The sequence below is a fragment of the Meles meles genome, chromosome 1 (assembly GCF_922984935.1).
Source record: "Meles meles chromosome 1, mMelMel3.1 paternal haplotype, whole genome shotgun sequence".
In the NCBI taxonomy this organism is placed as follows: Eukaryota; Metazoa; Chordata; class Mammalia; order Carnivora; family Mustelidae; genus Meles; species Meles meles.
This window is the reverse complement of record NC_060066.1, coordinates 189,292,827-189,314,053: the sequence shown is the minus strand read 5'-3', so window position 1 is coordinate 189,314,053 and position 21,227 is coordinate 189,292,827. Positions and strand designations below refer to the sequence as shown.

The 21,227-nt window shown below is 51.7% G+C and overlaps 2 protein-coding genes across 3 annotated transcripts; both read left to right on the top strand.

Annotated features, from left to right (window-relative positions):
- Nucleotides 1–9,925: 9,925 nt before the first annotated feature.
- TEKT2 (tektin 2) lies at nt 9,926–13,825 on the top strand. Of its 2 annotated transcripts, XM_045977926.1 has the most exons (10): nt 9,926–9,999; nt 10,784–10,995; nt 11,077–11,202; nt 11,403–11,608; nt 12,330–12,473; nt 12,558–12,672; nt 12,839–12,946; nt 13,061–13,204; nt 13,366–13,445; nt 13,612–13,825. In XM_045977926.1, exons 2-10 carry the CDS (start codon nt 10,840–10,842, stop codon nt 13,823–13,825), a joined length of 1,293 nt encoding a protein of 430 aa, XP_045833882.1. In that variant the 5' UTR covers nt 9,926–9,999; nt 10,784–10,839. The 2 variants fall into 2 exon arrangements, with proteins under 2 accessions (XP_045833882.1, XP_045833871.1); XM_045977915.1 differs by lacking the exon at nt 9,926–9,999 and having other exon boundaries at nt 10,604–10,995.
- Nucleotides 13,826–14,828: 1,003 nt separating this feature from the next.
- On the top strand, nt 14,829–20,417 carry ADPRS (ADP-ribosylserine hydrolase). Its single transcript, XM_045977934.1, has 6 exons — nt 14,829–15,062; nt 17,656–17,752; nt 18,019–18,226; nt 18,329–18,513; nt 18,849–18,949; nt 19,564–20,417. Exons 1-6 carry the CDS (start codon nt 14,843–14,845, stop codon nt 19,854–19,856), a joined length of 1,104 nt encoding a protein of 367 aa, XP_045833890.1. The 5' UTR covers nt 14,829–14,842; the 3' UTR covers nt 19,857–20,417.
- The last annotated feature ends 810 nt before the right edge of the window (nt 20,418–21,227 follow it).

Genomic DNA, 21,227 nt, shown 5'->3' with positions numbered 1-21,227 from the left:
TCCAGACTTTGTATTGTGTGGTCATCATTACAGCTCTTCTGGCTCAGGTACAGGGAGCCAGTGAGTGCGGGGGAAAGGGTCATGAAGTCCTGGCTTCAAACCCTGATTGCATGACACTCTGGACAAGTTCCTTGATGCTTCTAAGCCTCAGTTTCCTTCATTAAAAGAAGATAATAGTAAGGCTATTGGGACAGTAGAGATCATCCCTTTGAGGATGTGCTCCTTCCCTGGAGGTAGCTCACTACTTGGAAGCAGTCCAGATTAGTGGGTAGAGGGTGTGACCCTTGATCCTCAGGTTCATGGGTTCGAGCCCCACATTGGGCACAGAGCTTTAAAGAAAAAAGAAGAAAAACTTGTCCCTTTGTAATTTCCACTAAGCCTATTGATGTCTTCCAGAACATCCCTTCCTGCTAACATGTATTCCCCACCCAGTCTTCTACCAGCTACGTGTCCCCAGACTCTAACCCTAACAGTATAGATTGTGATCTTGTTACCAACACTAAACAGAATCAGTCAGCTTACTAACAAATGCTGTTGGGTGGTGGTGGTTTTTAAATAACATATGTCGGGGCGCCTGGGTGGCTCAGTGGATTAAGCTGCTGCCTTCGGCTCAGGTCATGATCTCGGGGTCCTGGGATCAAGCCCCACATCGGGCTCTCTGCTCTGCAGGGAGCCTGCTTCCTCCTCTCTCTCTGCTGCCTCTCTGCCTACTTGTGATCTCTCTCTCTGTCAAATAAATAAATAAAATCTTAAAAAATAAATAAATAACATATGTCAGTTGATAAGTTTGACAACTGAAGAGAATCACCCTAATGTCAGTCTTGGCCTACTAACTACACTGGTATAGAAAAATTCCCCCCAAATCAGTAATTATACCCATGTACATACAGTTAAATGGGGAAAATATGTACAACAATGACTCTGAGGCCATGCTCTGAAAAGTCACAGAGGCTGTCATGTAACCCAGGTGAGTGCGGAAAAGCAGCATAATTAATCAAGGCACACCTCAATCAGCCCACTCCTCGGATTGATTAGGAAGACATGAACAGAACAGAACAAATCAATTACATTGGAGCTCACCTGCTTGAAGCTTTCTTCATAGAAAAGGGTGCTCAGAGCACTACACCTAAGTGCAGAAATAAAGTGGCAGTCCAAAGTAAAATCCCAGTGGGGTTTTGCTTTGTTTGGAGGGGGCGGCCATACCTCTTGAACTCGTGGTTTCCGTCAGGATCATTCTGTGTTTCTGATCATTTGACAGATTCTTCATGGCTGCCGAGACTTGCATACCTTGCAGATGCTTTTAGAAAATTAATTAGGTTCATCTGTCAATACCAGGAAAGGTCATGATCATTTGTACAATATTTGCTAGATGCTTTTCTCATAAAGAGGACTGAAAATCTTTAGCCTTATCTGTAGGACAAAGATGATTGTTTTTCTATCTTCCATCACTTTTGTTGCTTCTACAATTTTCACAGTTTCTAAAATCTTTGTGATGCCTTTATACAGCAGCACTTCTCTCATATTTGTCTCTATGAAAATATTTTCTGGTAAGATTAATGCTTGGATTCAAAATGTGTTTATAATTATAAACAAAACAGACACTTTAGAGGTATAGGATTATGAAGCCTAATATGACATCTAATTCTCATATGAAACAAAACTGTTAACAGACTTTTTTGCTAAGTGATTTAGAAATAGCCTGAAAGTACTTGAAACTTACAAATGTACAGTATTACTGCCTTCAATCTTGCTAAATGGAAATTGCACATTATCTTGCAAAAACCAATACCAAAACAGAACATAGGAGTAGTTTTTGTTTGGGGGGCAATTTTTTTGGTACCCCAGGTGGGACCACAGGAATAGTTTTGATGCTGCCCCAGACAGGATTTCAGTAACCACTGTCAGTCAGACATAATTCAATTCAAATTCAATTCATAATTCAAAGTATTCTTTGTATTTTATGGAAATGTAACTAAGTTTGTTTAACCATCTTTATATATTTTGTGAGTTGATTTTTTCTCATTTATTTTTGTACTTTCATAAAGATTTTAGATTATAAAAGTTAAGATTATAAAGGATTATAAAAGGGTGGCATCCCTTTGTATAGTATCTTTAAAAATCTAGTAAGAGGTGCTATCTAAACCTTTAATACAAACGCATGACTAGTGTCTATGTTAAGGCCGTTTAGTTTGATTAATTTAAAAATCTGCATAAAAGGGTGCCTGGGTGGCTCAGTGGATTAAGCCTCTGCCTTCAGTTCAGGTCATGATCTCAGGGTTCTGGGATCGAGTCCCGCATTGGCTCTCTGCTCAGCAGGGAGCCTGCTTCCCCTCTCTCTGCCTGTCTCTCTGCCTACTTGTGATCTCTGTGTGTCAAATAAAGTCTTTTTTAAAAATCTGCATAAAAGTATACCATTTTACTTTGAATATGGCAAGCTACTTTCCATTCATTTTAACTGAGAGATTTTTCTTTCTTATGCAAGAAGAGTGGGCTCTGAAGATACCAAGAGAAAACCAAGTGGGGAAATAAAAATTGTTAGGACCTCCAGGGCAAATGTAACAGGAGCAGCAGCCATTTTCGACTACCATCCTATGCAAAACAAATGAACCTCACCTAAGACTCCTCCCTGGCAATCTCAAGACAAGTACAAGACCAGCTGAAAACAAACCGGAGGAAAGCCTACAGTCATGCAGTTACCTTTGGAGTAACATACAAACAAAGAAAAAAATGCCTAAAGTGAAAGAGGTCAAGTATTTCCACTCACTCTGTGATTAAAAAAAAAAAAAAAAGTAGGAAAAGGTAGGAGGTACCTGACTCAGTCTGTAGAGCATGCAAGCCTTCCATTGATTTAAGCCTTATATTGGGCATTAAGCTTACATTTAAAAAAAAAAAAAAAAAGTAATTTACTCTGAGATAAGGATACCCAACTCTGCTGTTGAACAACTCTTATATAAAACCTCAAGATTTTGGAGGAGGATGGGGCGCCTGGGTGGCTCAGTGGGTTAAAGCCTCTACCTTCAGCTCAGGTCATGATCCCAGGGTCCTGGGATCAAGTCCCGCATCGGGCTCTCTGCTCCGCAGGGAGTCTGCTTCCTCCTCGCTCTCTGCCTGCCTCTTTGCCTAGTTGTGATTTCTCTCTGTCAAATAAATAAAATATTAAAAAAAAAAAAACTCATACACTTAAAAAAAAATTTTTTTTTGGAGGAGGGTTACTTAACTATACCTAGCCAAAGCCAGTCCCAATTTAAAGCAAAACTCTTTTAATGTGACATCAAGGTGTTGTTGCTTGAAAAACATTTTCACTGGGCACCTGGGTGGCTCAGACAATTAAGCGTCTGCCTTCGGTTCAGGTTATGATCCCAGGATCCCTGCTCAACAGGAAGCCTGCTTCTCCCTCTCCCTCTGCCTCCCCCTTCTTGTGCTCTCTCTCTCTCCCTTTGTCAAATAAATAAAATCTTTTTTTTTTTAATTTTTAAGGTTTAAAAAAAAAGAAACATTTTCACAAGCACAGCATTTCTAAAACAGCAATTTTCAGAGGGAAGGCCAAAATTTGATTCACTAGCAAACCTCAACTTCAGTCTTCGCTGTCCTCTGCCAGGCAGGTTAGTAAGCTGTTTAGGACTTAACTTTGATTATCTACATAAGACAACAAAGAAGAATAAAAAAGCAGAAAAAGAAGGAACAGGGAAAAAAGTCTTCAAATTTGTACTTTGGTTTTTCCACTTAAGAAGGAAGAAAGGCGGGGCGCCTGGGTGGCTCAGTGGATTGGGCCGCTGCCTTCAACTCAGGTCATGATCTCAGGGTCCTGAGATCGAGGCCCTCATCGGGCTCTCTGCTCCGCAGGGAGCCTGCTTCCTCCTCTCTCTCTGCCTACCTCTCTGCCCACTTGTGATCTCTCTCTCTGTCAAATAAATAAAATAAAATCTTTAAAAAAAAAAAAAAAGAAGAAGGAAGAAAGGCTGAGGGAGGGGCGCCTGGGTGACTCAGTGGGTTAAAGCCTCTGCCTTCGGCTCAGGTCATGATCCCAGGGTCCTGGGATGGAGCCCCACATCGGGCTCTCTGCTCACCTGGGAGCCTGCTTCCTGCTCTCTCTCTGCCTGCCTCTCTGCCTACTTGTGATCTCTGTCTGTCAAATAAATAAATAAATAAATCTTAAAAAAAAAAAAAAAAGAAGGAAGAAAGGCTGAAATAGAACAGCTTTTAAGATATTCAGTGGAGGGGCACCTGGGTGGCTCAGTGGGTTAAGCCTCTGCCTTTGGCTCCGGTCATGATCTCAGGGTCCTGGGACTGAGCCCTGCAACGGGCTCTCTGTTCCCCGAGGAGTCTGCTCCCGTCCCTGCCTTCTGCCTGCTTGTGCTCTCTCTCTCTCTGTCAAATAAATGAAGAGAATCTTTAAAAAAAAAAAAAAAAAAAAAGTTCAGTTTGGTATTTCTGCATATTGGAAACAACTAATATTTTTGCATGCTACTAAACAGAAAAGGATGGACGAAATTGTTCATCCTGTTAATTGTCTTTACACCCACCTTCCTGTTAGATTTAAAAAGAAAACAACCTCAAGTCAACACCAAAATGGGAACTGCTATTTTGTTAGAGATTAGCCCCTTGCAAGAAAAAATAGGAAAAGATAATTTATGTGAAGTCTCTCCAGAAAAAAGGAAGTTAACAGTCATGGAGAGATTATAGTCTGGTAATCAGTTAGTTTATGTCTACAGTGGTCAAGCAGCAAAGTAGCAAACCTCATTAGGAAATTCTTGGGCAAGAGAACTAAGTCATACTGCATTTGCCTCTGGGTATTGGAATTGCATTCCACAGAAAGATACTTAGCCTTCAGAAGACAACACAGAGAGATGCCTGGGTGGCTCAGTTGGTTAAGCCTCTGCCTTTGGCTCAGGTCATGATCTCAGGGTCCTGGGATCCAGTCCTCTCAGCGGGGAGCCTGCTTCTCTCTCTGCCTGCTGCTCCTCCCCCTGCTTGTGTGCTCGCTCTCTGACAAATAAATAAAATCTTAAAGAAAAAAAAAAGACAACACACAAAGTTGGTTGAGCAAAATACACCTCCGGGAGAGGCAATATCGTTATCCTCAGTAGCTAGATGTGGGGTATCTTATTAAGGTTTTTTTTTAAAGATTTTTAAATTTATTTCACACACAGAGATCACAAGTAGGCAGAGAGGCAGGCAGAGAGAGAGGGGGAAGCAGGCTCCCCGCTGAGCAGAGAGCCCGATGTGGGGCTCGATCATGACCTGAGACGAAGGCAGAGGCTTTAACCCACTGAGCCACTCAGGCGCCCCAAGGTATTATTTTTCACATTAGAATAAGATCAGCTGACCAACTAACAGAATACATTGAAACATTGTTCTGATTGAATAGAAGTTGTACTTCTCTGAGTATCTGAATCATTGGAATTCACTAAAGTAGGTAATCTCTGACACTTACAGGGAGGAGAAAATTGAGAACAGAGAAGATACATATTATCATACTTCACAGATTTGGGGAGAAAATGGCTTGTTTTGCCAAAGCACTCCATGTCTCCTGTGGCTAAATCGCAATCACTTTAAAAAAAAAAAAAAAGTTATGAGTTCTCATACTCTTTCATGTTTTTTTTTTCTTCAGATTTTTTCACATATTAAGAAATGTCTCGCTTTGGGGCGCCTGGATAGCTCAGTGGGTTAAAGCCTCTGCCTTCAGCTCAGGTCATGATCCCAGGGGTCCTGGGATGGAGCCCCACATCGGGCTCTCTGCTCAGCAGGGAGCCTGCTTCCTCCTCTCTCTCTGCCTGCCTCTCTGCCTACTTGTGATCTCTATCTGTCAAATAAATAAATAAAATCTTAAAAAAAAAAAAAAGAAATGTCTCGCTTCACTGTCTATATTTCTAGGATCCTTTAAAACCGATGAGAATGCTGAATGGATACTTCGTTTCTTTAACTCTGAAGACAAAAAGAGCAGCCAACTGAAGAATATCACAACTAGACCCATGCCATCAAGATCATTATTTTCCTCTTGGGGCGCCTGGGTGGCTCAGTGGGTTAAAGCCTCTGCCTTCGGCTCGGGTCGTGGTCCCAGGGTCCTGGGATCGAGCCCCGTGTCGGGTTCTCTCTCGGCAGGGAGCCTGCTTCCTCCTCTCTCTCTCTGCCTGCCTCTCTGCCTACTTGAAATCTCTGTCTGTCAGATAGATAAATAAAAATCTTTAAAAAAAAAATCATTATTGGGGCGCCTGGGTGGCTCAGTGGATTAAGCCGCTGCCTTCGGCTCAGGTCATGATCTCAGGGTTCTGGGATCGAGCCCCGCATCGGGCTCTCTGCTCTGCAGGGAGCCTGCTTCCTCCTCTCTCTCTCTGCCTGCCTCTCTGCCTACTTGTGATCTCTCTCTCTGTCAAATAAATAAATAAAATCTTAAAAAAAAAAAATCATTATCTTCCTCTGTATAATGTTCAAGCAATATGTGGCTGCTTTAGCTATGAGCACCATTCCCAGGATAATGCATACATTAAACAGAAAAATGATGTATATTTCTGGGGCGAACAGAGTAACCCACTGCATGAATATTGTGCATATGTCCTGTTGGAGGATCCCTTTGAGCATATGGGGCTCTTTTTATATAAGTCTGCATTTGACCAGATGTCACCACGATCACAAAAGACAGAGCTAAAGCTGCCCACAAGTTTTTGTTAAAAATACATTTCCTATTCCATTTCCATAAATACATGAGTCCACCAATAAGAGCCAAAAATATCCCCAGCTTGAAGGGGTCGTGGTAATCTGTAGGGTGTCTGATGCTGATGGTGGTTTCTCTTCTCTCAGTTCTCTCAGCTACCCATCCAGCCATGTGCTCAGCTGTGACAGCCCTTCCCTCCAAATGGTCAAGGTCATCTGATATAAATTTCCTCTTAGCAGAAAAGTGAAGGACACTTGGAACTGACATCAACTGGTACATCTGAAAGGCCTCGGGGCTTTCATAGAAATCCATCATCACAAAAAATACCTTGTTGTTGAATGCACTGGAATGCTGCCAGGAATTTGTCAAGATCTGAAATTCTTCAGCTGCCCTTTTGCATATTTTTAGAAGATTTTATTTATTTGAGAGAGAGAGAGAAAGCACAAAGGGAGAGTGAGAGGGAGAAGCAGACTCCCCACTAAGCAGAGAGGCCAAGGTAGGGCTCCATCCCAGGACCATGAGATCATGACCCTGAAGGCAGAGGCTTAACCCACTGAGCTACTCAGGCGTCCAGGCATTTTTGCATATTACACATGATCTAAACTTCTTCACTGGTAAACATCACAATAACAGAGATGTTTCTTGGTGTTTCTATTGCAAAAATGATAGAATACGGCATCACTCGTTCTTATCACTCTGTTTTTCTTGGTCCAATCCATCAGCTGCCTGATGTTTTCTTCTAATATCTTCTTCCCCCGGCCAGGATGTGCAGGAACGTCATGAGTGGTGAACACCAAGCCCACCACCATAGCCACAGATATATGCCAAAGCCACCACCATTCTGCCATATTTATTTACTGCTCTGTTATCAAATGTTTCAGGGGCGCCTGGGTGGCTCAGTGGGTTAGGCCTCTGCCTTCCGCTGGGGTCCTGGGATCCGGCCCCATATCGGGCTCTCTGCTCAGCGGGGAGCCTGCTTCCCCCTCTCTCTCTCTCTGCCTGCCTCTCTGCCTACTTGTGATCTCTGTCAAATAAATAAATAAAATCTTAAAAAAAATAAAATGTTTCCAAACATAAACTAAAATTTCTTCATTTCTTCCAGCAATTCATTTGTCCAAGAACTTCCTTAATCCTCGTTAAAGAGTAACGTCACAGGGGCACCTGGGTGGCTCAGTGGGTTAAAGCCTCTGCCTTCAGCTCAGGTCATGATCCCAGGGTCCTGGAATCAAGTCCCACATCGGGCTCTCTGCTCAGCAGGGAGCCTGCTTCCTCCTCTCTCTCTGACTGTCTCTCTGCCTATTTGTGATCTCTGTATGTCAAATAAATAAATAAAATCTTAAAAAAAAAAAGAGTAACGTCACAGAATCCCGTGCATGTCTGCTTTGTGAGCCGTATATTTGAGTTTAGAAAATATTCTGAGGGGGGAGAAAATCAGTGATCAAGAAGTCTGGGAAATGTTCTAGCCTCAGCCTTGCTGGAGCGCTTCAGACTTGGACTTTAAACTGCCTGCTGGGAAGCACCTAGATCCACCACAAGCACCTCAAACTTCTCAAAATCCAACCTCATCTTCCCGTTGCCTACCAAGCCCCTTGGTTGTCCGCCTCTTTCATCTGTGGAAGATCACACCATCCCATCAATCGCTGGGATGTTAAAACTGAGGACTCTTCTGGGACTTCTCTCTTTCCATCCGCTATCAAGCCCGCCCTTGACCTCCGGGACAGACTGCCTGGGTTTGAATCCAGGCTCTACCACTTAGTTATGTGACGCTGGGCACGCTCCTCCGTTCTCTTCCCTTCTCTCACGGGTAAGACCACCTCCTACATTCTGCACGGTCCTCAGAAGAGGCCCAGGCCAGCCTGCGGGGGAAGAGCAATCCTCTCGGTTTCCAGAGCCACCACTAGAGGCAGTGTGGAGTCGTCACGGAGAGAAGGTGGGACCTGGGTTCCCATCCCTGCCTTTCCGCAGGGCCAGTCTCTTCAGTTGCCTGCGAAAAAGGGGATAGTGCCTACCTCTCCTATTAGTTATGAACATTAAATCTTAACATCTCCCAAGACCTCGAAAAGTACTGGCATGGTTGAGTTCTATCTCGTCCTCTTAAAAAAAAAAAAAAATGGTTTGGCGGATCCTGGGTGGCTCAGTCAGGCTCAGGTCATTATTTCAAGTTATGAGATCCACCTGCCAAACAGCTCCCCGCTCCCGGCTCAGTGCCTACACTGCTTCTCTCCCCCTCCCTCGTGTCCTCCCTAATCGTGCTGCCTTCTCTCTAAAATAAAAGAATCTTAAAAAAAAAAAAAAAAAAAGTTAGGGGCGCCTGGGTGGCTCAGTTGGTTAAAGCCTCTGCCTTCAGCTCAGGTCATGATCTCAGGGTCCTGGGATCGAGCCCCGCATCGGGCGCTCTGCTCAGCGGAGAGCCTGTTTCCCTCTCTCTCTCTGCCTGCCTCTCTGCCTACTTGTGATCTCTGTCAAATAAACAAATAAAATCTTTTTTTAAAAAAAGGTTATATTTTGTAATGTATAGATTGTTGAATCACTGTATTATACACCTGAAACTAATAGAACTCTGTATGTAGTGGAATTAAAATTCAAAAAAACTTAAAACAAGGGGCGCCTGGGTGGCTCAGTGGGTTAAAGCCTCTGCCTTCGTCTCAGGTCATGATCTCAGGGTCCTGGAATCGAGTCCCGCATCCGGCTCTCTGCTCAGCGGGGAGCCTGCTTTCTCCTCTCTCTCTCTCTGCCTGCCTCTCTGCCTGCCTCTCTGCCTACTTGTGATCTCTGTCTGTCAAATAATCTTAAAAAAAAAAAAACTTAAAACAAACAAAAAAGGCTGGATTTTGAGCTTTGCTTCTAACACCCGTTACTTCGCCCCGGGGATGTGGCCCCTCCCAAAGCAAGCCTCATTCCTTCTGTGCCATCAGGCAGATGGATGCAAACGTTGGGCAAGACAGGACCAAGGGATGTGTTCAATCACGTTAAATACATATACATATCTGGAATATCTGCTGAGTAGTGAGCCTGAGCGGGACATTACTTTTCCTGTGTATTACGCATTTGTTTTTAACGTTGTCGATGTATAACTTCTATCAAAATGCAAATGTTTAACATGTACATGGAGTGAACGCGACACCTCGATGCACTCCTCCTCTGGCCCCCTCCGGGGGCCCCAGCCCTGCGGCCCCGGTCGCCTTCCTACCCCTTGGGCCTCCGGACCCTGCCGCCGCGCCGCCGCGCGCTTGCCAAACCAAACACCAGGCGGAGGGAACGCGCGGGCAGAGCGCGGGTGCTTAGCAACCGGGGGCGCCTAACAGAGGAGCTGGGGAAGCTGAGCGGAAGTGCGAGCGGGGCTGGAGGTGAGAGGAAGAGAAGAGCCGGGAGGTGGGGGGCTCTCACCCAAGCCGAGCTCCCTCCTTCTCCCCTTCCTCCTCCTTTCTAGGCGCCTGCGGCGGGGTATTAATTCAAACCAAAGATGAGAGGAGGGCTGGGCTGGGACCTAGACGGACCCCATTTCCTCCCAATGGGGACCCTCACACACCTGCCCCTCTTCCCCCACAGAGGGCAGAGGGAGGACGACCAAATGGGCAGGAAGCCAACCGCCCCCCACCCCCAAACTCCCTAGTGCCAACCCGTGTCCCCTGCAAAACTAGCTCGTTCTCTTCCTGGAGAACAGGGCTCCTTCCCTTAGATCCTCAGGGTCCTGGCCCAAAGCTGGGGCGAACAAAGAAAAGACGTTTCCACAAGACTTGGTTGCTGGAAGTGGGGGTGGAAACTGGATTAAGAGCTATTTTTCCTAAGCGCCCCAACCCCCAGCCCCACTAAGGGCTTGGCAACGCGCACAGGGACACACACACACACACACACACACACACACACACACCCACAATGAACTCCACTATTCCCTTTCACCTGTTCCAGGACCAGCAGGGTCCAGGAGTTTGTGTCTGTGGATGGATGGGGGGCAGGAAACCTAGTGGACACCTCTCACAAAGCTAAGTAAAGCCAGGGCTGTTCCCGAGCCAGCTTCCTGCAGGAAGGGGCTGGGAGCAAAATGGACAAGAGCATGTACTTTGGAGGGGGTTTTTGATCTAGGACAGTATCTCCTGAGTGGCCTCCTGCAGCCTTGTTTTCCCTCTCCAGCGGAGGTGGGTGACTGGAACAGGCCTTCGGTGTTCTGACCCCTCAACCCCTGCGCCATGGCCACTCTGAGCGTCAAGCCCAGTCAGCGCTTCCGGTTGCCGGACTGGCACACCAACAGCCACCTGCTGTCCACCAACGCCGAGCGGCAGCGAGATGCTTCACACCAGATCCGCCAGGAGGCCCGGGTCCTTCGCAATGAGACCAACAACCAGGTTGGAGGCCAGAGCCCTACTGGGTGGGCTGAGGAAGAGCCCCAACCCCGCACCTTCTTTATCCGGCTTTGTCTCTTCCAGACCATTTGGGACGAACATGACAATAGGACTCGACTGGCGGAGAGGATTGATACTGTCAACCGTTGGAAGGAGATGCTGGACAAGTGTCTGACAGATTTAGATGCTGAGATCGACGCCCTGACCCAGGCAGGGAACCGGGGCAGGGAGCTGGGAGACCCTGCGGCCAGGACCTCCCCACCCTCCCCACTTCAGGGTCCGCACACCCTTGATGGGGGTGTTGGGTGGCATGTCCACTGAGTCACTCACCGGCCCCTCTGCTAAAGTGGGGATGAGAGCTGCTTCCCAGGGGATGGCCACACGAGTGTCCCACGCCCTCTCTTTTCTAGATGAAAGAGTCGGCAGAGCAAAACCTACAGGCCAAGAACCTGCCCCTGGATGTAGCAATTGAGTGCCTGACCTTGAGGGACAGTCGGCGTGACATTGATGTGGTGAAGGACCCTGTGGAGGATGAGCTGCACAAAGAGGTGGAGGTCATTGATGCCACCAAGAAGGCCTTGCAACAGAAGATTAGCCAGGCCTTCGAGAAGCTCTGGTAAGGGAGATCTGTCATCTCCACGTTCACCTGCACTGGAAATCTGCATGTCTGTCTGTCTTTCTTTCTTTTCTGTAAGAGTTTTAAATCTTTGTGTTTGAGAGAAAGAGAGAGAACAAGGGGAGGAGCAGAGGGACAGAGACAAGCGGACTCCGGGCTGAGCGCAGAGCCCAACGCGGGGCTCGATTCCACAACCCTGAGATCATGACCCGAGCAGAAAGAAATTGAGAATCAGACTCTTAAGCGACGGAGCCACCCAGGCGTCCCAAGGCTGCATGTCTTCCACATGAAACATGTATTATGGGTAATGAGCAGCGGGCTCTCGGGCTCCCTTCTGACCCTGCCGTGCCCATCGCGGAAACCACCGACTGACGGTAGCTCCCACCGCCTGGACGCGGTCTCAGAACACTTCCCACCGCCCTGCTTTAGGCAGCCATTAACAGCTGATGGGGAGCAGGAGAGATGAAGCCCATGTGCCACCACCCCTGGGTACCCTCTCGTGAGTGTGTATGTGTGAGTCCACACATGCATGTGCCCCCGGGGGTGTGTGCAAGCAGGCAGGGGTCCGCATTCTGTCTGTAGGGCGCTCCTCCAGCTCAGCCAGTTTTTGTCTCCACGGTCACTCCAGCTGGCCCAGCCCTCAGTGTCCCTTCAGGACCACGGGGGCTGTGTCCTGGGGCCTTGGCGGAATGGTCCCTGATCGAGTCTGTTCCCTCCCCAGCCTCCTGCAGGAAGTCCGACAGCAGCTCAGCTCTGACCATCGGGACAAAATGGAGACACTGGACATTGACAGAGGCTGCCTCTCTCTCAACCTCAAGTCCCCAAACATCTCTCTGAAGGTTAATCCCACACGCGTCCCGAATGGGTAAGAAGAAGTGTTTCACGCGGTTTCTCCTCCCCGCCTCACAGCCCGTGCTCTTCTGAGCCCCGTGTTTCCTGCCGCTCGCAGCTCCTCCACCCTCCAGCAATGGGACGACTTCAGCCAGTTCAACAAGAGCCGCGCAGAGGCTGAGATGAAAGGGGCCGTAGAGCTGAGGGAGGCCATCGCCCTAACCATTGCCGAGGTGACCGACCACTCCCACACCCTGCTCTTCCAGGGCCAGCTGGTGGCCCGAGCGGTCCCGGTGGCCACATGGTGTCCCACCACACACACCCCCCGCAACTTGAGCGATTTCCTCAGATGGCCCCGAGCTTACAGCCTCCCCTTGGCCTGCCTGTCTTGTCCTTCAGACCAACAATGAACTCGAAGCCCAGAGGGTGGCCACAGAATTTGCCTTCAGGAAGTGGCTGCGGGAGATGGAGAAATTGTACAGTGAGCTCAGGTGGCAGGAGAAGAATGTGAGCCTTCTTGGTTTCGTCCCTGGGCCCCGGGGTTCCTCCTGTGGGATGAGAGCCGGGGTTCAGCTGGCGGGTGGGCTCAGCTGGTGGAGACCAGTCACTCTGTCCCTGCAGACCTTGGAGGAGATCGCCGAGCTGCAGGAGGACATCCGGCACCTGGAGGAGGATCTGCGCCGAAAGTTACAGAACCTGAAGTTATGCCATACCCGGCTAGAGTCCAGAACTTACCGGCCCAATGTGGAACTCTGCCGGGACCAGGTGCGAGGGTACCCCCGTGGGGCACTGGCCCCCCTCTAAGGCTTCCTCCGGATCACCCCCCACCCCAGCACATACCCCTGGAGAAGCAGGGGTGTTGGTGGAGGGCAGTATCCAAGCCCATAGACTGACCTGGGCCTCCCAATGCACCCCTCTGCCTCTAGGCACAGTACGGCCTCACTGACGAGCTTCACCAATTAGAGGCAACCATCGCTGCCCTGAAGCAGAAGCTGGCGCAAGCCCAGTAAGTTTGGGGAGTGGGCAGGGGGCGTAGGGAGACACCTCCCACCCATGGGGCTTTTTGCAGCCTGCTGGCTTCCCTGGTGTCTTTCTTCCTGAAGGCCAGTGGATTTGGCCTTGACCTCCCCTCGTGGGGCAGGGGTGATGGGTTGTTCACGCCTCCTCCCCAGGGATGCTCTGGAGGCTCTCTGCAAGCACCTGGCCCGGCTGCAGGCTGACATCGACTGCAAAGCCAACTCCATGCTGCTGGACACCAAGTGCATGGACACCCGCAGGAAGCTGACTGTGCCTGCAGAGAAGTTTGTGCCCGAGGTGGACACCTTCACCCGAACCACAAACCGCACCCTGAGTCCGCTCAAAACCTGCCAGCTGGAGCTGGTCTAGTCTTGGGGGGCTGAGGGATGAGGGAAGGGTCCGTGGGGAGATAGAAGAGGGAGGGGGGTGGAGAGAATGAGTCTAATAAATGTTCTCAGTCCAAATGCCTTTCTGCTATCCCTGCATACAGTCAGCGGGGAGTGAGAGGGCTCTTGGCCCTGCTGTGTATGGAGGAGCGAAGTTGGGGAACATCATTCCTCAAGCTTTATGTTCTAAATCTGAGTCCTTCCCTCCTCCCTCCTCAGGAAATCCCTCTCTGGGCCAGACTGACATCCCCCTGGGCTCTAGCACCATGAGCTCTCATCAGCTTGGCCCCAGCTGGAACCTTGCCTGCTCTCTTGATGCCTAGGGGAAGCCCAGGGGAAGCGGGGTAGGCTAGAATCACAGTGGGAGGGCTTGGGGGTGGGGACCTCAGGCCTGAGGGAGCCAAGAGCTGGGACAGCAGGGGCGCCTGGGTGGCTCAGCGGGTTAAAGCCTCTGCCTTCAGCTCAGGTCATGATCCCAGGGTCCTGGGATCGAGCCCCGCATCGGGCTCTCTGCTTGGCGGGGAGCCTGCTTCCTTCTCTCTCTCTCTCTCTCTCTCTCTCTCTCTCTCTGCCTGCCTCTCTGCCTGCTTGTGGTCTCTATCTGTCAAATAAATGAATCTTTAAAAAAAGAAAAAGAGCTGGGACAGCAGTGGGAAAGTGGGCTTGGTGGGGGGTCGGTGGAGACAGTGACCTTAAGGGCAGGGCTGCCAGGGTCCGATGGTCTGGCTCTCGGCCCTCCTCTCGCCTCGGGGACTCTTCAGTGGCCATTTCGCCCATCTGTGAGCCATTTACAAGTGGGGAGAGTGGGGCTAAAGCAAAGGCCTGGCCCAAGCCAGTGCTGCAGGACTTGGGAGCTGCAGATCCGGGCCGCTAGGCGGCGCTGTGGGGGCTGAGAGGTGCTGCGGCTCCGGGCCGCTGGGCGACGCTGTGGGGCCGGCGAGGGGGGCGTTGTCGTGCTGCGCGCCCCGGACGTACCGGAAGTGGCGACTGCTCCGCGCGGATGGCGGCGGTGGCAGCGGCGGCGATGACGGCTTCGGGCTGCGCGGGGGCTGGGGCGGCCCGCTCCCTCTCCCGCTTCCGAGGCTGCCTGGCCGGCGCGCTGCTCGGGGACTGCGTGGGCTCCTTCTACGAGGCGCACGACACCGTCACCCTGACGTCAGTCCTGCGTCACGTCCAGAGCCTGGAGCCAGACCCGGGCTCGCCCGGGAGCGCGCGGACAGGTGGGCGGGGCCGGGTGCACGTGGGGACGCGTTGGCCGGGGTCCCCGGGGGCTTCGGGCAGGAGGGACAAGCCTCGGAGGTGAAGCTGCCCGGAGCTACCGGGGCCGGGTCTGGAGGAGCCGCGGGCAGCTCGGACTCAGCGCGTCAGAGTCCGAGTCCCAGCTTCTCTCTCGCCTGGAACGTTCCCCGGTGCCGGGCCTGGCAAGCCGGTCCTTGCAACCGTGCAAGCCGGCAGACTGTGCGTCTTTCCCCTGCATCGCGCCTGGTCCACCCTGTGCCCTACCAGCCTATTCTCCACGCAGCAGGGAGTGATTTCGAAAGAGACGTGACGGGCCTCCCCCGCCGGAAGCTTTGCCGTGACCAAATTCCATAACATGTCCTACCTGGTCGGCCCTCGCCTGAGTCCCTGTTTCACCTTCGGCCACCCTTGGCCTTGTTTTGTGTGCTCAGCCTGCTCTTACACCAGCTTGCTCTAGTCCAGGCCTTTGCAGTGCTGTTCCTTGTATATAAAGCCTGTCTCCTCCCCTTGCGCAGCCAGGTCCTCACCCAGATCTCCGAGGTCAAGGGGAGGATGTTTCTTGAAGAGCATGTAGAATAGTAAGAAGAAGGGGCCGAGCTCTGAACCCTGGAGGAGCAAAAGGAGCTAGACTTGGAAAGGGTTTGATGGGAGTTGAAGCAGGTGGGTAGGATAGCAACAAAACCTGGGAGAATTTCAGGATGGTCACTGTGTCATGCTACTAAGAGGTTAAGGAGAGGGAAGTCTGGGTTTTAAAAACGATTTCAGTAGAATGTTGAAACCTGGAAGTAAGGTGTCGGTGGGTTTAGGAGGAAGTAGAGAAAGGAAATAGAGTAGATGGTATGATGAGGAGAAACCGGAGCTGTGGTTGAGGCAAAGACAGGATGAAGGGATGGGTTTTAATTTCATCTTTGCTTTGATGTTAAGATGAAGGAAAAACATTTTAGGTGTTTTAGAACCTTTTGGATGCAAGTAGCAGAAAACTCAGCTCATAATGGCCTAAGCAAAAGGAGAATGCGTTGGCTGGCATAACTGAGAAGTCCTGAGGTAGGTCTGGCTTCAGGTGGAGCTGAATCCAGGGGCTCAAGCCACGTCCTTAAGAGCCAGCTCCCCTCCTTATTCAGATCCCTGTTCTAACAGGTTGGCTTCACTCGCTCTGGCAGACCCTCTGCATGGGGTGGCCCCAACAGCTTCAGCAAAGGAAGAGTCTGTCTGCAGCAGCCCCAGCAGAAATCCCAGACCACATCTCCTCAGCCTGGCTTGGCCATCTGTCCGTTCCTGAACAAACGAGTAGGGTGTGCTATTTGAGGAGGCTAGTAGTGGTGTGAACCTTATGCCCCAATCACATGGGCTGAGAACGGTAGAGAAGTGGCTCCCTGGGGACGCAAGGTGCTGGGACCAAACGAAGAGCATGGGAAGAGGAGGAGAGGAGAGGAAGGAAGAACAGATTCACTGGGAAGCTGGGCGGAGTGGACTGGAAGAGAAACTCACTTGGTCAAGAGGTAACAGGAGAGTGTAGCTATGGGTAGGAGGCCTGTCGACCCCTCTTCCTAGTGAAGCCAGGATGGGAGCCCTCCAAAGAGTGAAGGGGGGGGGAAGAAAGAGTGAAGGGGAGTAAGTGGGGCTGGGGGCTTGCAGTACACAGAGAGGAGTGGGCATGGGGTGGGTGCTTGCTAGGGAGTGTGCTTCCTTCTCTGTAGCCATCTCTTCCTTCAATAAAACCAAATGCCACCGGTCCCTTGCCGGCTCCCAGCCTATTCGGGACGTCTTCATAGGACCAGCGTTGCTGTTTCGGAAGTGCCAGAGCAGTAGTCCCAGGCACCCAGAAGAAGGAGCGGGGCTGAGGAGGGAGGGTCCCAGACTCCAAGGTTGGCCCTGGGGATGTGGAGGGGAGCGGTGGGATATAACAGGGAAGGGCTTCGAAGGCCAAGGCAGTGAATTTGGCCTAATCCTGAAAGCAACAGACAGTGATTTTGAGCAGGAGAGAGATGAGGAAAGGGATATTCTGCTTTTAGGAAGAATTGTCTGGCTGCACATGCAGGCTGGGTTGGAGGTTGGGTGTGGTGCAGGAGAGCTATGGTCATAGCAGTCAGAGGGGAGCAGAAGATTTGCCTTCAAATCAGCAGGTTGTTGTTACTGACTTGGAATAAAGAATTGCTGAGAGGGTCGCCTGGGTGGCTCAGTGGGTTAAAGCCTCTGCCTTCGGCTCGGATCGTGGTCTCAGGGTCCTGGGATCGAGCCCCGCATCGGGCTCTCTGCTCAGCGGGGAGCCTGCTTCCTCCTCTCTCCCTGCCTGCCTCTCTACTTGTAATCTCTGTCTATCAAATACATGAATAAGATCTTTAAAAAAAAAAAAAAAAGAATTGCTGAGAATCCCAAGACCTGGAGCCCAGGAAACTGGGCGGAAGAGAGTGGGAGGTTCGGTCAGTAGAGCATGCGGCTCAGTCTCAGGGTCATGAGTTCAAGCCCCACATTGGGTATAGAGCTTACTTTAAAAAAAAAAAAGCGGGGGGCCAGAGCCCCCACCTTCAAGTCCTGCCGCACGATCTCACCTTCACCCTCACCCTGTCCCTGCAGAAGTGTTGTACTACACAGACGACACGGCCATGGCCAGGGCCCTGGTGCAGTCCCTGCTGGCCAAGGAGGCCTTCGACGAGGTGGACATGGCTCACAGGTGAGGGGGATGGACCTGGGGGGAGGCAAAGCAGGTGGGCTGAGCATCCGCACTTCTTGGCCAGAGCGATGCTGCAGGTGCGCGCTGGGGCCCTAGCTCTCGGCACGACGCTGGCACTGCGTGGCTTCCCAGGGCAGAACCGACCGCACCGGGGTATGGGCCTCCGTCCCTAAGGCTTCCTCTTTTCCAGACCAGCCAGAGCTCTCCTCTCCCAGCCCCAACACGTGTCTTTTCAACCCTTGTCCTGTCTCCCTTCTCTCTCCTAGATTTGCTCAGGAGTACAAGAAAGAGCCCGACCGGGGTTACGGCGCTGGAGTGATCACTGTCTTCAAGAAGCTCCTGAGCCCCAAGTGCCGCGACGTCTTTGAGCCCGCCCGGGCCCAGTTTCACGGGAAAGGCTCCTATGGCAACGGGGGTGCCATGCGGGTGGCCGGCATCTCCCTGGCCTACAGCAGTGTCCAGGATGTGCAGAAGGTAGTCCAGGTGGGCCGGCTGCTGGGCGTTCCCCTCCCTCCCTCCTCTCTGCAGCCTGGGTTCTGTGACAGCGCGTCTTTGCTCTCACTGCCTCTGCCCTAGTTTGCCCGGCTCTCAGCCCAGCTGACACACGCCTCCTCCCTGGGTTACAACGGTGCCATCCTGCAGGCCCTGGCTGTGCACCTGGCTTTGCAGGGGGAGTCGTCGAGTGAGCATTTCCTCGAACAACTCCTGGGCCACATGGAAGAGCTGGAGAGTGACGCCCAGTCTCTCTCAGATGCCAGGGAGTGAGTATGTGGGAGGGAGGCAGGCTGGAAGGGCGTTTGGGGGTGTGCCTGCATTGTGGGGTCCTCCGGCGTTGTCACAGGCTGAAACCTTTCTTTTTTAATTGCAGACTTTTAGGAGGGGTGGGAGGAGTCCCTTTGCCTTGACTCTGCTTCGAGGCTCTTAGGGTACCAGAGACTGGGACGAGCAGCTCATCCCCATCCTACTTCTTGTCAGGACACCCGTGCTGGGTGTCAGCCTGATCACCTCCCGCCTCCCCTTCCCACACCTCTTCTCCTGCCTCCCATCTCCACCCTGCTGGCTCCGACCCCCCTGAAATCTCGCCCCTGACCCACAGGTTGGGCATGGAGGAGCGTCCCTACTCCAGCCGACTGAAGAAGATCGGCGCTCTTCTAGAGCAGGACTCTGTGACCAGAGAGGAGGTGGTGTCTGAGCTAGGTGGGTTGACCCTTACACCCGTCATCCTCAGCTAGTCCTGGGCTTAGGGACAGACGGGAGCCGGGAGGCCCGCCTGCTGTCCCATTTCTTGCCTGAGGCTGTGGGCACAGTGGAGCCCACGCTGTGCCATCCTTGGCAGGGCTGGGAACATACACCTCCGTGCTGGGGTTAACTCCAGGGCTGCCGCGCCGCCAGCCTGGCCGCTGAGCGTCCCTCAGAGTGGCAGGTGGCCGTTAGTTTTTACAGTTAATGTTGATAACTGGTACTTGTTTAGAGGACACCTGTACTGTGTTCTGGGCCCCATGTGGAACACTCTCCCTGTGGCCCATTTCACCCCCACACCAGCCCAGAGAGTCGCTGCCTTTATTCTCTCTCTGCCCGAGGAGTCAAATCCCAGAAACCAGAATCTCAGCCATGAGGGAACTTGCATGGTCCCATGCTAGCAGGAGGAAGAGCCAGGATTTGAACCTGGGTAGTCTAAGTCTAGAGCCTGTGGTCTGAATCACAGCCCAGCTTGAAGCTGAGAGTATTGACTTGGGGTGAGTGGTGGGAAGATGACTGGGGACATAGAGGGTGGAGGAATGTGGGGTCCCCATGTTCTGGCTTCCCTGCAGGCAATGGCATTGCTGCCTTCGAATCTGTGCCCACGGCCATCTACTGCTTCCTGCGCTGCATGGAGCCTGACCCCGAGATCCCCTCTGCCTTCAACAGCCTCCAAAGGACTCTTATCTATTCCATCTCGCTCGGGGGGGACACAGACACCATTGCTACCATGGCTGGGGCCATTGCTGGTGCCTACTATGGGATGGAACAGGTGCCAGAGAGCTGGCAGCAAAGTTGTGAGGGCTATGAGGAGACCGATGTCCTGGCCCAGAGCCTGCACCGTCTCTTCCAGAAGAGTCCATGAGGGCCTCAGCTGCTGGGACTCCGCCGTGTCCAGCCGGCCCAGCTGCAGCTCAGACTGGAGATGCTGCGGTTCCTCGGGCACAGGTCCCTTCCTCCGTCATCCCACAGTGGAGGCGGAGCACACGGCTGGGCCGGGGTCCTGGGGGAGGCTATCAGACAGTGAGTGGAGGACTGGTACCTCCCTGGTGCTGGGTTCCGGGATCGCTGCCGAGCCTAGGGCCTTCCCGGCTCCCTGGGCAGAGGGGAGGGATTAGGACAGGTTTTATTTTGGAAGGGTACCTGTGGCATTTTCCTGTCTTATCCAAGATGTGGGATTCCGGGGGGGTGGGGCGGGGGCAGAACTGATCGGCAGCGGCACTGCTGCTGCTTGTTGAGATGTGGCCAGTCTGCCAGAAAGCACGGCTCTGGCTGGGTGGAGCCCTGGGCAATAGTATTTTCACGTGGGTCGGGGAAACCAGCCCTGGCATCCAGCTGATTGAGATGCACACCTGGCCCTTGGCTGTCATGGGGCGTGTTAACAGCTTCTGGCAGAAGTCACAGCAATAAAACAGTTTTTGGTAAATCCTGCCACTGGTGCCCATGTTTTTCCTCGGCCCTGAGTGAATTTCCTCCCCCCATACCCCTGTGACCTTTCAGGCCATGTACCTCTTCATCTGCTCTACTGGGAGCCAGTAATGGAAGGCTGTGGGGTTTTCGAGCAGATCCCTCCAGTTCTTCCAAATGGCTGTGCTGTTCAGCCAGGAAGGGCAGAGTGGGCATGTTTTAGTGCTCTTTCGTGTTGGAGATCATTCAGAGTGACCCAGGCAATGGGCAGATGTCCCTGCTCTCAGGGGCTGACTTCTTTATAGGTTGTTCCCCAAATAGGACCCATGTCCAGCTGGCCAAAGAGCAGGACCCCAGTAGGAGGATGCAAAGGGCACCCCCTCCCACCTGACTGCCGACCCTCGGGTGAGGAGGGTGCATCGTGTTGGTGTCCTAGATGGACTGAAGGATGTGGGCCTGTCTTTATCTTGGGCCCCAGTCAAAGGCCTTGGCTTGAAAGGAAGTTTTACACACCATTCATTTTGAAGAAAAAATCGAAAGGGAGAAGACCCCTCCCCTCCAACTAGGGATGTTCTCCTGTATCCTTCCAGGCTCAGTGGAGAGAGAAGCATGCCAAGCTCTGCAGCTAGCCTGAGGTCCAAGGACTGATGGGCAGGTCTGCTTTCAGCTGAGATGGTGTCCTGCCAGGCTGGGGCAAACCACAGGGCTTTTCGGAGCTTGGGTTGTTTCAGGTTTGCTGCCCTCATCCCTTGAGCCGGGGACAGATCTTTATTGCTGAGCAGAGCAGGCTGTGGGCAGGTGATTGCTGCCGGGGACAGCCTCCCCGAGT